The sequence below is a fragment of the Condylura cristata genome, unplaced genomic scaffold (assembly GCF_000260355.1).
Source record: "Condylura cristata isolate star-nosed mole 26May11 unplaced genomic scaffold, ConCri1.0 scaffold00017, whole genome shotgun sequence".
Taxonomy (NCBI): domain Eukaryota; kingdom Metazoa; phylum Chordata; class Mammalia; order Eulipotyphla; family Talpidae; genus Condylura; species Condylura cristata.
In genome coordinates this window covers 17,332,864-17,350,823 of record NW_004567118.1, presented here as the reverse complement: position 1 = coordinate 17,350,823, position 17,960 = coordinate 17,332,864, and the positions used below count along the sequence as shown (strand labels likewise).

The 17,960-nt window shown below is 41.8% G+C and overlaps 1 protein-coding gene across 2 annotated transcripts in view; it reads right to left on the bottom strand.

Moving 5' to 3' along the window:
• Positions 1 to 1,923, bottom strand: part of AUH (AU RNA binding protein/enoyl-CoA hydratase) — a 111,883-nt gene extending 109,960 nt beyond the window's left edge. For both annotated transcript variants that reach the window (XM_012726626.1, XM_004684484.2), the window contains exon 1: positions 1,649 to 1,923. In XM_012726626.1, the coding sequence (XP_012582080.1) occupies positions 1,649 to 1,898 (250 nt within the window). In that variant the 5' untranslated portion in view covers positions 1,899 to 1,923. The remainder of the gene's footprint in view (positions 1 to 1,648) is intronic.
• Between the last annotated feature and the right edge of the window lie 16,037 nt (positions 1,924 to 17,960).

Genomic DNA, 17,960 nt, shown 5'->3' with positions numbered 1-17,960 from the left:
CCTCTGGCCTGTACCCCAGTTCTGTATGCATAAATAAGTAAATCTTTACAAAAAGAAAAGAAACCATGATGTCCTAAGAGCTAAATTTTACATTTAGAGTAAGTGGAAACATCTAAAATAATAAGTATTTTGTATGCTTTAATTTCCTCTTTTAATCCATTTGAGTACAACTTAAATTTTTTAAAACATTTTATAAAATTTACTTTCATTTGTATTCATTTAAGTCATAAAGAAAAAAATACAGAATATGGTGCCCATTACTAAATGTGCCCTTAGTACCTAATGTACTATTGACATACCTAATGTAACTGATATCCCAGAGAGACTAAGCTTAAGACTCAAAAGATAGTAGTGGTATTCACATTCTAATCACAATCACTCCAGTGCCAATCTACTTTGCAACTGGCTTTCTCAATATTCTGCCTGTCACACCACACTACAGCCTCATTTGCCTTTACATTATTTCCCAACACACCATATATTCTCTGGTATCTGCCTAGAATAATCATGAAACAAGTCCAAAAAAAGAAGAAGTAATTCATCATGCCAGAGAAGCCACAGTGAACTAGGTACTACCTCGTGGGCAATTTGTATCAACGGCTTCATCTATTCTTCACAATAGCTACACAAAGTTGGCATTATTTGTCCTGTTTTACACATGAGAAAGGTGAAGAGAAGTATATGGAAGAACCATCACTAATGTGAAATCCCACTGCTTGTAAGAGATGCTTTGAAACTAGTTTACCTGGCAAAACCCTAAGTTGATCCTCAGAATCTCCTCCTCTCGAGTCTTTCAATCTCTCAACACTGACCTGATTACATGCTCCTTCCAGGTATTACAGTCCATTGCTCCTACCAAACTATTAAAGTCATGACTTTTTAATCCGCACTTATCTTCCTAACTGTACTATACAAGCTAGACAGCAAACGTTACCTAACTCGCGTTGCCCTTCACTTAACAGTATAAGGTGCTAGATAAAAACATAAAAAAAAAAAACAAGACACCGTTCAGGACCCCCATTAGCTTTACCCAACACTGCAAAGTGAAAGGAACTGAATTTCAACAAGAATCCATCCAAATCTCCCCTGGTTTCACAGCCCTTCCTCCAGCACTACAGTATTACTAATGCATCTGTCTCCTCCCACTTAGGTAGCTCAAGGGCAAGATCAATATCACCCTATTCGTGTCCCCAGAGCTTAGTACGGTAAAGGGGAGGCCAACATAATACTAAAAAATATTCAACTGAAGTGGAATACTTCCCCAAAAATAAATTTTATAATATAAAACGAGTACGGGAGGAAACTTCCAGCTAAACAGATTTAAAGATTCTCCAGAAGTGCATTCTCATAGCAACTGCTTAAACTCTTTCCCCCGATCTGAGTGGACAGAAAGCAATTACAGAGGAAGAACAAAACCTGGAAGCAAATACACACACCGGGTTTATTGACCTTGGCTTGTCTAGAGCTGAGGTGGCAAACTGCCTTTCACTCTCCAGCGCTGCGTGGGGTCACTTTTACAGGTAACCTCCTTAATCGTACACCTTTAGGCACCAAAGAGGCTCAATGATGTGGTGGGGGAAGGGAGGAGCTGCCACCCAGGCCCCTGACACACGACCTTGCGACCCTTCCTAGGTCAGGCGGCCCTTACCTCGATTCTCCTCTTCCAGGTATCTCACCCGCAGCTCGTCCTCTGTCTTCGCATCAGAACTGTAGCCCCTCCGCGGGGCCGCCTTCCCGGCAGCGAGCGCCCAACCGCGGGCCCAGATCTCCGGACCGACTCGCGGGCCTGTCAAGGAGCCGGACACCCTCCACCCTGGGCCAAACCGTGCACAGCAAGCGGCCACCCAGCGGGCGCGGCCCGCCTGCAAGGACCCCAAAGCAACGGGCGCCGCCGCCATGTTTTCTGTTTACGGCGTGGGTCTGCGGCTGCCGCCCCGCCCCCGCGCACGCACGCCGCCGCACGCACGCCCCGCCCTGGCCCCGCCCCGCGGCCTCGCCCCCTCCCAGGCCTGGGACTGGACGTGTCCGCTTCTGCTTGCTGGACTGAGTGATGATGTGCAGTGTCATAATGACCTGTTCTTGCAAGGGGGAGAGTTTAAGTATTTCTCCAAGGCTGTGAACTAGTTTAGGGGTACATATTCTATAAGAACTCCCAGGGGTCCTGTGTTAGATGCAAGGGTGAGCTAAAAGGTGTGGTCTCCTGCGGAGCAGCTGGACCGGGTTATTGGTGAAGTCGTTCGCTAAATATTCCTATAATCGTATACTAAGCTTACTATATGGAGTTCAGGAAAGGGGTGAGAATAGCCAGAATGAAAGGGAATCCTCTGAGTAAAATAAGTCCTGGGGCTGGAATGCACAATGTGGTGACTATCGATAATACTCTACTGCATATTTGCAAGTTGCTAAGAGGTAAATCTTTAAAGTTCTCCTTACAAGAAAAAATAATGTGTGTTTATATTTGGTGGTGATGGTAACTAAATACGTGATCATTTAAAAACATACAGATCATTCTATGAACCTAAAATTAATGTTATATGTTAACTAGAACTCAATTTTTTTTAAATCATAATTGTTTTAAAAGAATGGAAATGGATCTTCCACCCATCAACTCCATAAAGCCATCATCTTGAGACAAGAATGGAATCATGGATAAAACTTTCCAATGTCCATGAGGTGAGGTTAAAAACTGGAAGACTTTAGCCAGGACACCTGCTGCCATAAATCCTGTTGGATTTACTGTATTTTTTATTAATTTTTTCCCATTCCTGAGCTACCTCTACATAGTTTATCAAATTGGCTGCCATGGTATAAAAAGCGAGTTACAGACTCAAAAGAAAACCTTCAGAGACCTTGAGATCAGATCAATTCAAATTAGAACTGTGGGCACACAGCCTCGGTGAGATTTACACGAGCTCCACAGGACACCGGGCTGCAGACTGGTGGTAACAACAAGCAACAAGAATGGACGTCAGTCCACTCAGTGCACTCTTCTTGTCTTCTCAGTCAATAAAGTTGAGTTCCTTTGTTCACACACCCCAGTCCTAAAACCTGTATAGACTCCAAGTCCCAGCACGTCAGAAAAACTCTCTCATGCCCAGAGAGATCTGTCCAGAGCTCTTTGTCTTGCTTTTACTGTAATCAACAAGTACTGACTCCTTACCTGCCATCACCAGTGTCTGTGATGTCCTCTTTTATGTCTTGACCAGAGGGTCCCAAGAGCCTTTTCCCCTGCTTGGAAGCAGGACCCTCTAGTCCATCCTTCTGATTTCCAGGGGGTGGAGCAGTGGACAGAGGCAGATCCATCAATGTTTTAAGGACTAGAATCTGACTGAGGTACCTCTGGATCCTCTCACTTGTCCAGTGACAATGTTCACAAGAGGAATTCAGCCACACCCTATATTGAAATGAGTTTTAGACCATATGGCCTTCCCTCAACCAGAAAGGCAGAATATGGGCTTCCTGTGTAAGGTGGCTTCTCAGAGCACCTTGTTTAGAACTTCTCCTACCTGGCTTTTATTAAATCTCAATAACAACTATAAAAAAAGTGTACTTAGGAATATTGTTTGAAAGATATGCTGCTATGGGTTTGCTCCCACTGCTATTTCTTCATTGACTACTTTTCTGAATCCTAATCAAAACTTCCAGCAGTGTTATACCCTCAATTTATCCAAAATGAAAAGAAAAACCCAACTGGATTCCATTACTACATCGGTGTGGGAATTTGGTTGTGGGCACCTTTTAGTCTTATCTTTTGTATGTTGCCACTTGTGAAATTTTTGTTAATGTTTTAAACCAAAAAAAAAAAAAGAGCTTCCTCTTCTACCTGACTCTTTTCCTGATAATCATGTTCACTTTGCTAAGAAACTCAGAATTTTATTTACAGTTCAACTATTACAATTGTCAATATCATGTGTAATTGCTCTGATATCTTTCTGTTGGCTCATCATAGGTTGTAAATTCAAATAAAGATGCTACAGAACCCACTGGTGCTTGATAGGAACTAGAAGCAAAAAGTAAATCACAGGTTGTCTAGGTTATATGAAAAAATAGGATAAGAAAGACGGCTTGTGATTTTAATGAGTGCAAAGCCTGATGGGAAAACAACATGAAGTCACAGACCTCTCCCCTAGTCCTTATTGAAAGCAGTCATGAGTGTGACCCAGTCTGTGAAGAAAACTGAGTCTTAAAAAGTAATGCAAATATGCTTAGTGAAATAAGCCAGAAAGAAAAACAAAAATACCAGATGGTTTCACTCATAGCAGAAGCGTAAAGGACCAGGGGGGAAATAATAATAATAATAATGAACAACTATATACCAAAGACATTTTATGAGGGTGGAGTGAGGAATGGGATCAAAAATGGGGGGGAGAGGGCGGGGAAGGAGTGCACTGGACTATGGTGATGGCACACGGGTGACTTGGTGATGGGAAGCCCACAGGGATTACAATTGAGATGGAAAAGGGCACAAAATGATGTAAAAATAAACTATTATATTAAAATTTTTTAAAAATAATGCAAATAACAAATCTCACCATGACTGTTACAACCACTCGAGAATGACAGCCAATAGAGAACTGTCCAGGTCTGACCGATGTGACATAATTGTTTTGCTTTAAGACATCCAACTTTAAACCAAAGTTATTTGAATACTCTGTGCCCCCATTTCTTCATTTGCAAAAGAGTTAATATGCTGGTTCACTTAATGAATTCTTTATCTTCAACTTCTTCACCTATAAGGTAGAAAGGATTATGCCCACTTTACAGGGTGAATAATTTAAATACAGAAATTACTTGGGACCAGGAGATGGAAGCAGGATGGATGCATTATCTATCATTTATCAATTTCCTTTGTATATTCCAACCATTTAGATATGTGATTTTATTTGATATTCAGAAAACTTTGAAGTTTTCTATTTTGCAGGTGAGAACAGTAAGATCAAGTTTCTTTACCAAGCTTAACAGCAAGTAATCAAACTGAAGTTCAACCCTGATGTACTGTCTCCAATCCCAATGTTATTAATCACTGATTTACACAATAAATATAAAATTGTCTAATAAAATGTGATTCCCTTTGTTTCCTTCTACTTTCAGCAATCGCAATGAGCCAGAGCAAAGAATATGAACAAGAGCAAAATGTGTTTGGAAATGGAAGTGTCTGGAGTGTTGTCCCACAATTACTATTTCTACCCTCTGTTTCCTGGAGCTGGCACCCTTGCCTCCAGCCAGCAGTCAGCTAACCCTTGACGTGTTTATCATGCTTACTTCTAGGTCATATTAAACATGTGCAGTACAGGATGGCAAGCATAGAGTTCTTGAATACAGGCGGCCCCAAACAGCAGAAGTCATCCCTCCCTGAACACAGTTCTATAAATGAACACGTGTGTGTCGCTGGTAAAATAAAAGTGACCTGGTGGCGCAGCGGGTTAAAGCGCAGTACTAAGAGGCTAAAGCCGCTTCCGCATAAGTTCGATGCCCGCCTGCCCTAGTGGTGACCCACATGGCGTAGCAGACCTCTCCTGACCTGCCTGCTGCTCCCCTCAGCAGTGTACTTCGTCCATCTGCCTGTTCTGTTCCCCACTTTGTCTCAGGGGAAGCCTCTCACCGCCCCTGCACTTCTGTCCTGTACCCCAGTTCTGGATGCACAAATAAATAAGTAAATCTTTTAAAATAAATAAATAAATAAAAGTGACCAATATGTTAACAAACACAAATGCATAAATGAAAACAGCTGAACAAGCAGAATATGAAGAACTCTGGACTTTTTGATTAGGAGAGACTATTTGAAAGCTCTTGGGCATGAATCAAAAAGAAAGTATACATTAGTCTCAAATAAAATCCCAAAATTTCTTTGGGACTCTATTCAATGCTTTTGTCAAACATCTTCTTTTCATCAACAGGCAACTATAAACTAGAGACATTTTTCGGTGGGGGAGGAAGAAACTGGGTCAAAATGGGTGGAAAAGCAAGAGAGACTACAGTGATGGTGCAGAGGTGAATAGGTGGTGGGAATTTCTTGGGGACCATACACGAGATGATAAGCATGTGTTGTATAAAAATGAAGACTGATGGGGCCCTCCCTGGTGGCGCAGAGGGTTAAAGCACAGCACTGAGAAGCTAAAGCCACTTCCGCATGGGTTCGATTCCCGCCTGCCCCGGAGGTGACCACATGGCGTGGCAGACCTCTCCTGGCCCGCCCGCTGCTCCCCTCAGCAGTGTGCTTCGTCGATCTGCCTGTTCTGCTCCCCACTCTGTCTCCGATGAAGCTTCTCGCCACCCCTGAGCCTCTAGCCTGTACCCAGTCCTGTGTGCATAAATAAATAAATTAAAAAAAAAACAAACTGAAGACTGATGTAAAAAATACATACATTTTTAAAAAAGAATTAAGCGATCTCAATAAAAGAATTCTGCCAGCAATTCTAATAATATATCATCAAGTATTAAATGGAGCCCCTTTAAAAAAAAAAACTTTTCAAGGTCTCCTCTAGATTGCACAGTGGATTTTTCTCTCCAGAACTTTCTTTCTAACCTGAGTGCTCATCTCTAAGAGGCAGGAATTGATTCTCAAACCCAGAAAGCTCCTTTCCCTGAGTCTTGGGTGTTTACAGGAAGACGCCTGCCTCCAGGACTCTGTCACTAGAGACTATGGATGTAGAATGTAGGATAATATGTGCGTGGGGAAGGTGACAGAGGACACCCTGGCTCCCTCTGCCTTAAAGAGACCGCCTTGCTTGGACCCTGCTTCCCACCCCCACCAACATCAGGGAGGGCCCATCGGGGAGTGCAGACAAAGTCGACTGAGCACCCACTGGCACAGTGTAGTGCCACACAGACGAGGAAAGCAAGTTTTAAATTGCTGAGAGGCACAGCCCTAATAGGTCACAGAGCTGGGTCTCAAATGCTCCACTCCAGAACCTGAGTATTTTTGTTGTTGTTGTTAATTTTTTAGTGACTTTGGTTTACAACGGTGCATGTGATTTTGAGGTACAGGTGCACACTGTTTCAGAATCTGATACTTCAGAAGTCCACCGAGGGGGAGGAGTTTTCAGCACAATGAATTGGCACCGTTCTCCCGCCACCTGCCACCACTTACGGGCAGCCGCCCTGGACTAACTACTGGAAATGAGAGTGGAGCTGAACGCCACGTGACACAGAGGCAGGGCAGTGCTCTTCCTGCTGCAATGACTTATACCCTGGTACCGCTGGAAAGGAGACATAGAGGGAGACATGGAGAAGAGACAACTGAAAGAGACACATGCGTGAGAGACACATGGGAAGAGACAGTGGCAGCTGTTGGTATTTTTGCATCTCTCTTTCTGTCCCAGACTTGCTGGTCCCTTCCACTCCCTTCTTGTGGTTCCCTCCAGAAGGTGCCTTAAGTCTGTGGCAAATTTTCTGGCCTCAGCAGCCCTGCTTTAAGACTGCTGTTTGACTGGGTGTTTGCCCACAAGGGGGATGGGTAACTGGGTGTTTTCTCGGGAACTTAATATCCTCTCTTCTCTTTAGTGTCTATGCACACTAATTTTATTAAAAATCTTTCCTACTACGGGTCTGATTCCTTTGTCTTTATGTGACAGATGACAAAACCCTGTATTACAGTGTGCACCCCTTAAGTTTGGGGGTACATGGTGATCCCTCTGTCATACACTAATGTTACCATACAACCAACCACCAAAGCACCCACAATACTGCACCCCAGCTCACTGACACCCCACTCCATCCATTCCCCACCTTCTCTCTTCCCTACTGGAAAGGTCTAGGCTAAAAAAATGTCCATAAAAATCGTGATATTGGAGACCAACCACTTTGCTCTTTGACTCTCTTTACAGCCCTCAGAGTTACCTCCTTCCCCTCAGGAGGTAAAAGTAGCCTCCTCTGTCAGGCTATCTGGGAAGGATGCCCTCTGTTCATAGTCTTAGACATCATTTACACTTTTCCCTTATGTACTCTTCTGGGGGTGGGAATTTTATTCTGTCCTTTAAATCAACCATCCTTCTGTGGAATAAAGGTTAAAAGAGAATGTATTAGTTCAGGCTGCCACAACAAACACCACAGCCTGGTGCAGGGGTCCAAGAACAGGGTGTCCGCGTGTCTGGTTTCTCCTTAGGCCTCTTTTTTGACTTATGGATGGCCACCTTCTAGCTGTGTCCTCTGTGAGACCACTTCCTTGGTACCTCTGTCTCTCCTAAGGACATCAGCCCCCTCACCCTATGACCTCATTTACCCTTAGTTGCCTCCTTATAGCTTCATGAGACTTGGGGTTTAACATATGAATCTGGAGAGATTCAACTCAGCTCAGGGTAGATCCTTGTGTTCCTTAGTGCCAGGTAAGCAACGCTGCCCAATTCCACCCTTCTTCCTCAGATCGTCACTGCCTCCTTAAATGATTATAGTATTATGAGGACCTAGTGGGAACCCCAGAGTTGGTATGAAGATCAGTTTAAACTGAAGATTCTTGGGAATTAACAGATGCTGACAGAAAACTTCTCAGAGCTTCCCTTATCTGACTAACAGCAGCAAGTTCTGGGAAATAGGCGGCCATAAATTCCCTCTCTAGGGCGGGTCTATTGCCAGGAGACAGTCCAGAAAACCCTACCATAAATCCCCTCTCCAGGGAGTGTCACAGGCCTGAGAAGGAGGAGAAACCTGCTTACACATTATCACAACTTTTCTTATCTCCTTTGCCCTCCTTAAAATCCATTTGTCTTTCCTAGAGAAACAATATGTTCTTCTTTCTTCTCTCTTCTAGAAGAAGTCCTTTCCACACCCTGCCTTTTTGCGGTTCAGGAAGGTTTACAAAACGCTACTTTTTACCGCTGGTTCAGCCAAATGTTTTGTTAGCTCCAATATGTGGACTCACTTTCTCTCTTGTTTGTAATGTGTAGTGGCCCCTGCACACACCAGCATGTGTGCTGAGAGGGCTTCTGAGGCCAAGTCTCCAGTTATGTTAAGTATGTTAAAAGCAGATTTTTCTCCCCTCAGAAAAATGTTCTTGGATCGTATTTATTCTTGCTATTGTTACAGGGCACCCCAATGTGAATTGGGTTGCCTGTCTGTGGGTCTTCACCCGTGCGCTTACGATTCAATCGTATTATGGACACACTTCAAAAGGTTAAATAATGGATTTATTTATAAGGAGAAAGGTAAAGGGATAACCCAGGGAAAGAGGGAGAGAAACACAGGTTAACTAGGATGTCCTACCAGTTCTGCTGACGTGGACTCCACCGGCACGCTGAAAACCGATTGAGCGCCAAAACGATCAGCTGCGAACCACCAGGCCAAGAGACCCCCAGAGCCCACGTGTCCGGTTTTATCCCCACCTGGCTGCTCAGCTCCGCCCTCACGTCCCTGCGTGCTTCTTCTTGGTACTGATGGGATTTGGAGTTCCAGCATCGAGTGGGGGCGGAGTCCGTGAAACCTGTATCTGTTACACTATGTTCATTTTGTTAGTAATATCTGAATGTGGTTTGATATACAGAGTGATCAAACTAAACAACTAGTAGAAATAAAGTCAGACCCAGTAAACATGCTTTGTCTTACCTGCTGCTCTCATGAGAGTTTGTATGAAACAAAGGGTAAGTCTCCCTAGTTGTGTAACTCTTGACACATTCCTATTTTCTCATCTGGAACATGGGCACACGAAGAGCCTTCCTTTCAGGGGTGTGCAGTACCTAAATGATGTAACTTACCTGCATTGCTTGTATATCATAGTGTGTCCACCACCTGCCTTTTACTTCCCTCCACAACGATGCCTGTTGCAGAGTCGTTGATTGCAGTTAGGGGTCCTTAAATGGTTCTGAAAGACACAGAAGCTACTTTGCCTCTGTGTCTTTCATTCTTGTCATTATACCACCACTTTTCTTAGATTTAAAGGACTGTATACTAGAATCAGACAAACTGAGTTAAATCCTATTTTTAAACCTTTCAATGTAAACATATCTTTGTGGGTTCACAGTTTGTGGGTTCTTCACTTATACGCTCTCAACTGTGACAGGACTCAAGCTTAGAGTGCAGCAACAGGTTTATTTACAAATGTAGTTGAAATAAGAAGAGTTTCAAAGACCGCCTGTCCTACCTCAGATAATGTCTGCAGCGTCCTGTAGTCCTACCCAAAACCTGCTCATGCGAGTTGGCATCCCTCAGACAAGAACCTGGCACTGCTGGCATAGTGATAAGCAGCACACTGGGAGCCAACTCCTGGTGGCAGCCAGAGACAGTCACAGGTGGCACTGCAGAGGCAGTACTGCAAGGGCATAGCAGCAATGCAAAGGCTGGACTGGGCAGTGCCAGAAGCCAGACTGGAGTGTGCAGGGGGAACCAGCACCAGGAGTCTGTGCTGGAGAATCACCAGCAGATGTGAAAGCTCCAGCAGAGAGGGGCAGGGGTGGAGTTCACTTACCAACTGCCAATGTTTAACCCACGTCTGTGTAATGAGGCCTCCGTAGAAGCCCGAGTTAGTGCATTGAGAAATGACCTCCAAGATGATGTATACTGGGGATAGAAAACACATTTGCCCTTCTGTTTAGACGTTCACCTCTCCCTATAACTTTTATTTGTGTGTGTGCGTTATATACATGCATATATAAAGGGTGTGTGTGTGGCCTATGTATGGAACTATATGCTTAAAATTTTTGTACCCTATTCTTTGTAGTATGTTTGCTTTTGAAAAGTTAGAAGCTGTTGGCTCAGTGATTTAGTCAAAATTCAGAAACATTTCTATAGCACTTCTCATTTCATTCTCATAATGAACTTTCTTACATGTAGGACCACAAATATTTTGAATCATTAATTAATGATTTAAAATTTTCCAACCTGTAGTGAAGGATAAGAATATTCTCAGTTTCGATTAGGACCCCAAATGTGAGGGTTACATTTACACACAACCTGGCACTCCAAAAGAGTTCCTTTCTCAAGGCACCAGACCAAGAGCAGCTTGTTGCTTGAGACACAGTGTTTATGTTAAGCGACTGAATTTATCAGTAATTCAGGAAATGAGAAGACCTTATCTTCATCAGTAAGATTACTATAGATGTGTCCTTAGAAAAATTCCATGTCATCACTTCCAAAGTCACTTGATAATTGTGTGTCTCCAAAACCTAGTTAAATTAAATTAGGGTGTGGGGACGAGGAAATAAAAAACTCTTCACTTTGAATTTCCATTAATTGGCAATCACCAGACCCTCTGTGTTCTTGTCATATTTGCCATATGTGACATTTCAAGTGACTGACACAGATCCCCACAAGGGTGGAGACTGGATTTTTCCTAAGAAAAAGGTAGTGGTTGTAGTTTAGGAGAAAAGGGAGACAATATTAGCTTTTTGCAGAAAATAATACTTAATCACATTAAAAGAAAAAAGGAGAAAACCCAAACAAATTATTATTATTTTTTTTAACACTCATGAAGTTCCCTTCAAGAATTTAGTATTTTGGGGTCTTAAGACCAAGGGAGAGGGGCTTATTTAGGAAATCCTTGTGATGCATATCTGCCTCTCATTAACCCACCTACCATAACCCAGCAAATGCACTGGAATCTTCTGGCCTTTCCAGTCAAAGGCATTTTTAGTCACAAGAGAAAGCTGACTTCATTTCCTATAAAATATGAAAGTGAGAACATGTATTTTTAACAAGCATATCACTAGGGGTTACAGGTGCAGTCGTTTTATTGGGGAATTTAATTAATTAGGGAAAATGTAACCCAGAGCCACATGTCAGATTTTGGTATGTGGGACTGAGCACTCTTTCAAGTGTGTAGGCACAGTTGGTTTCCAAATTATGTTGAAAAATGTCTGTGATTATCATGTCTGTTCTCAGGATCAACACCTAATTACTGGGAGATCGTAAGAGAGAGGAGAGTGTCTTGTACGTCTCACAGGCCGGTAGCAAGGGTCCACCACATTGCCTGACACAAATCAGATGCTTGAAAATAATTGTTCATCTGATTGCACAAATAAAACTGAAGGACATAGGGCCATCTCCCTCTTCAAATGACTACTTAACTTCAGAAGTATCTCAAGCTCAGCATTTATGTTTAAATTAGAATCATAAAGCAGGTAGTATTAGAATCATAAAGCAGGTAGTATTATTCTGATCTTGTGGTACTAATTTTTACAGATTTGACCATAATTTCTTTAAGTAGATCTTTTTGAACATTTTTTTTTAAATAATTTTTTTTTAAAGATTTATTTATTTATTCATACAGAACTGGGGTACAGGCCAGAGGCTCAGGGGCGGTGAGAGGCTTCACCAGAGACAGAGTGGGGAGCAGAACAGGCAGATCGACGAAGTACACTGCTGAGGGGAGCAGCGGGCGGGTCAGGAGAGGTCTGGCTCGCCATGTGGTCTCCTCCGGGGCAGGCGGCAGGCGGGAATCGAACTCATGCGGAAGTGGCTTCAGATTCTCAGTGCTGTGCTTTAACCCGCTGCGCCACCAGGGAGGGCCTTTTTTGAACATTTTATCCTTCAAAAGTGACCATGAATTACCCAAGGGGATTACAACTGAGATGAAAAAATGCACAAAATGATATAAAAATAAACTATTACATTATCTTTAAAAAAGTGTCCATGAATTAAATGACACTACTTTAAGTTAGACAACTTTTCTGAATCTCAGTTAAATAAGCTAAAAACAACCATTTCAAGCAAAGTTCCCAAATTATTGTATTTTTCAGATTATTTTAACTTAATTTTTAGCTTTAATATCACTCAATTTTGAACTTGGAAGTGTGTTTGAAAAACTTAACTTCTACAGTAGGTAGATTCTTCTGAAAGTAGTTTAGTGTTAATTTAATGCTGTGGTCTTTCATAATATGTTTGAGTTTCTCAGAAGTTCTGCTAGAACTTCCTTGCTAGAAAATGTAACAGTGAATTATCTAGATGTGTTATGTATGCAAATAGAGACAGGGTTCCCAAAGGAGGTGCAGATGGACCACGGATGCAAGAGCACCCAGTATATCAAAACACCACTCATATCAGAATGATTTCCCACTTTCAAGTATCTGGTAAGTTTGCAAAACTGATGAGCAGTTTATATTTCATGAAAGGGGTTCTCAGCACTAGCTGAACATTAGAATTACCTAGAAAGCATTGAAAAAAAGGTAGTAAAAGACAAATTGGTATTTGTTATTTTTTTTTTAAGATTTATTAATTTATGCATACAGAACTGGAGTACAGGCCAGAGGTGCAGGGGCGGTGAGAGCTTCACCAAAGACAAAGCAGGGAGCAGAACAGGCCGAGTGACGAAGTACACTGCTGAGGGGAGAAGCGGGCGGGTCAGGCGAGGTCTGCGGCACCATGTGGTCACCTCCCGGGCAGGGATCAAACTCATGCTAAAGTGGCTTTAGCTTCTTAGTGCAGTGTTTTAATCTGCTGCACCACCAGGGAGGGCCCTCTTTTTTTTTTTTTAAATTGCGTTTCTTTTCCTTGGCTACTTCAAGAAATCTCACTTTTTGATCAATATTCTATGAAACCATCAGCAGCTGACATGACTGAATAGCTCTACTTGTTAGTGGTAATCTGTCATAACCCTGCCAATGTCTTGAAACATTCTGGCCTTTTCAGCAACAAGAGAGAACTCGCTTCATTTCCAGTTAAATATAAGAGTAAAAAAAGGTATTTTTTAAAAGCTCATTGCCGAAGTGCCGTAGGTACCACTACCACAGTTTCACGGAGAAGAGTCGCTGTTTTGGTCCATTTAGCCCTGGTGATGCAGAGAAGAGGAGCTTGTGATCAATGAGGATACTACAAATACCCAGGGCCTTTGATTCCTTGTATAAAGTATATATGACCAAATTACAAGAGTTGGGGTAATCTAAGAACAAACATCAACTCTTGGACAGTTTTACCTCAGTCATGATATGTGAACACAAGTCGGTTCTGTCCAGCCAGGGACGATTTTTGAAACATTTAGAACAAGAACATTTTATCACCACATGATTCTAATTTCCTCTTTTTGAAAGCAGGTTTTGTGTTAATTGTGGACTTAGATTAGGAAAGGAACTATTAAAAAAAAGTGTTGTCAGACATTTTCCCTCATCAAGATCTGAACATATGTCATAGCCATCTAAAGACAGAAATAAAAAGATGAAAGCCAGAAAAACAAGGTTTAAGTTAAGCATCACATTAAGTAAATTTGCCTTTTTGGAAATGAGAGAAATACTTAAAATGGTTTGAGAAATCAGTGCAAAGCTGCACTACTTCTGAAAGGATAGCCTCTCACAGGTTGACTTGGGGAGACACGGGGGTTAAGCCTGCCATTGCGTCCTCCACAGAACACAAAGCATAGCATTGTCTCTTCTTTAAAAATAAACAGAATGTATTTCACAAAGACCAAAATATTTTTTCTGAATTATTCCCTTTTCATTATTCACAAACTTTTTTAGTTTAATGCTTTTTATATACATTTTTGTGTATATGAATACACACAAATTTAAATACACATAGGTATGTAGTTAGCATTTCAAAATTTGAGCTCAGCACTTTCAAATTAATCTTATCAACATAGTATAAGAGGAAACATATCTCATGCAAATTTATCATTTTTACTTTGCAAAAACTAAATAAAGAGCTTTGTAAAATGATCATATTTATAATGTCCTTATGCATTTCAATTACCAAAGATTCCAGGTGACAACATTCATTTATTAACTTAATATTTTATTAGTTATTGATCTTAAAAATCAGTTAGATTAAAATAATGTTTAGTTAAAATAATGTTTAAAGCATAAAATCATTGTTGATTTTAAAAATTAAAAAGATGATGTTTAAAAACCACAGATTTTTAAAATCACAGATGTTTAAAAATCGCAGAGGTAGAATAATCCTTAAAATGATTTTCATCTTAAACTCCAGTATAGCTTGGAGTTTACAGACACCAATCTTTTTATGTAATGGCATTAGTCTTTTGGGGGTGCGGGGCGGTAAATACCTATGTTTGTATTTTCATGTCTTAGCATAGTTTGTGTAAGAATAATTTATCTGACCCTCAAGAAACCAACAGAGGAAATTTAGAAAGTTTTAAATAACAAGGTTAGAGAGAAGACATAGCTATTTTTGAGCTCAAATTTGCCAAACTAATGCAATTTGTCCAAGAATTCTTGTAAAATGGGAACATTACTCATGCTGTACTTAATACAACTCATAAACCTCTGTGTTTTCCAACTAAATTTTAGAACTTTTTAAAACTATGGTTAATGGGATTAACTTTTTAAAATATTTTTTCCCCGCATTTTGCTTCCTCTAGCTGGGGAGTTACTTAGTCATTCTTACACACTATCTCTAGGCCACCTTTCCAAGAGGAGGACTTAAATTGAAAGACATGTACACTGAAAAACTTAAGAGATTTTTACTCACCCTTTTCAGGTGTGTTTGATTTTGGTTTTGATCCTTTGGCCCTGTTTTAAACTGGTGTTTCTTAAATCTCTAGAGACCAAATGAGTCAAAGGATAGTCAGGTACCTCCCACGTGGAGGAGAGGGGGTCAGAAATCCCACCCAAGTGCTTCCACCAGGGGCCAAGCAGCTGCCTGTACTTGACAGCTTAGCTGGGCAACAGTGGGCTCCACTACCAGAAAAGGGTGTTGGGGGACAGGGGACATTGCCATCGGGCAGACTCAGGGCAAGTTTGGTGAGACACCATTTCTTTACTCTGGAATCTCTGCCTGCAACTTTATCTGCCTTCTCTGACTCAGTTTATCTCTTGTGATAATTGCTGTTCTCCCTTGATGGGTGAAATGTGTTAAAACACCTCCCTTATTGAAAGGAATGTGCCTTTGTTTGGCCTTGTTTTTGGAGAATTTGTTTCCAAATGTCCTAAGACTTCAAGAACCTAATTTGCTAAATATTTTCTATGAGATGATGTGTTCTTATCTGGTTTGTGCATTTACTTTCTGAGTTACTTCACCCATTATTTCTTGTTTTATGACTCCACATATTTTCTTTAGGGTGTGAATTAGGCCATATCCTTCCATGACTTGGAAATTTGGTCATTTTCAATTTTATTTCTCCACCCTGTTACTAATATCAACTTCTCGGTTCAAACCAGATAGTTAGGCCACTTGGCATGTTTAGGAGTTGTTGTAAAATATATTCCCAATTATGTCACTGACGTAGTTTTTCCAGGCAGCCAGGTCAGGAAGCAGCTGGGGAGGGCCCAGGTGCTTAACAGTCTTCCCTCAAGGACCCCCTCTTCTCTCCCACCCCCACAAGTTTTGTGGGATGCCAGTGAGCCTCCTTTCTGGGACACCACATCTTCACACAGGAATGACACACTCTCAGGTTCAGCTTGGTCTGCTTCAGGGTGTATCTCTTCATTTTATATGCATCTAGAACCAAGTCTGCTCTGGGCAGCAGTAGTGGTCAGCATTGCTGTCTACTTTCCAGTTACTGCCTCGGTTTGTCATAATGCCCCATATACAGTCACAGCATGTGTGCAAATCGGGTGTCTATTCAGATTCAGATCAGGACAGGTTTTTACCCAAAAAATTTACTTGCTAAAATGAAACTGAAAAGAAAACGTGGTCATCAAAAACAGCAGCTTCAGATGAAGGGAAGAGATACTTAGGGGTGTGAGTGAAGGGCTTGTTTGGGCCATTCAAAGACCATTTTGCTATCATAAGGTTCTTCAGTCAAGTGTTCTGATCTCCCTATGACCTCACCAAGAGGTTGCCAGGGGCCAAAGGCCAGGACTGCCAATACTTTGGGTGGCCTTCTTGCCAGATGGAAGAGCCATTCTTTTTATTTTTTCCTTTATAACATCTGTATCCAACCTCTACCTTCTGAAAATGTCTGAGCATTGTATTGCTGTTTTGGACATTTGAATATTTCTTTCTCGATCACTTTTCATACTTCCCCCCACCCAGGTGCATAATAAGTGATGGAGGATGTTTTAATAATCAACTAATCCCCAGAGTCTCCAGAGAGAGAGAGATAACAGGAGGGAGCTACCACACTCCTGTGGGATGATTCAAATAAAAATAACAACACTATCAAGTCTTGTCCAGGCTCTGTAGCAACTGGAAGTCTCTCACATCACTGGGGACACAGTGCTGAAGAAAAGGATTCAAATCTGAATTAAACACACACTTCCCGTGAGTCTTGTCAATCCCATTCTTTCATTCTCATCCTAAAGGAAAAAGTTATTTTCACATGAAAACTTGCTCAGGTTTTTACCTGTAATAATCAAAAACAGGACACAACCCAACTCTCCTTCTGTGAGTGAGCAGATAATTGGACAGTGCTACAACTAGATCACTGATTTCTGCTTGTCCAAGAAAAGAATCAATCGATACGCATGGCACTCAGGGCAACCTTGACACAGTTTCTGATTGCACGAAACCTGGCTCACAAGATTAAGTGTGGCAACTCCATTGATAATGTTACAGGGCACCCCAATGTGAATTGGGTTGCCTGTCTGTGGGTCTTCACCTGCGCGCTTACTATTCAATCGTATTATGGACACACTCAAAAAATAATGGATTTGTTTATAAGGAGAAAAGTAAAGGAATAACCCAGGGAAAAAGGGAGAGAAATACAACTAGAATGTCCTACCAGTTCTGCTGACTTAGACTCCACCGGCTCTCTGAAAATCGATCGAGAGCCAAAAGGATCAGCTGTGAACCACCAGGCCAAGAGCCCCCCAGAGCCCACATGTCTGGTTTTATCCCAACCTGGCTGCTCAGCTCCGCCCTCACGTCCAGGCGTGCTTCTCCTTGGTATAGGTGGGATTAGTAGTTCCAGTATCTGGAGTGGGGGCGGAGTCCATGAAACCTGGACCTGTTACAATAAGACATCTTATTATTTATTTTTAATTGAAATAACATTGGTTCACAGCCAAGGTTGTGATTGGGGAAACAGTTTTATGACTTAGGGGAATAGTCTCACCCACACTGCCCTCCACCCCTGTATCCTCAATTCTGCATGTATATTTCTAGGGTTTGTTTAGGGTTAGTCTCATCAGGTCCTTTGTTTT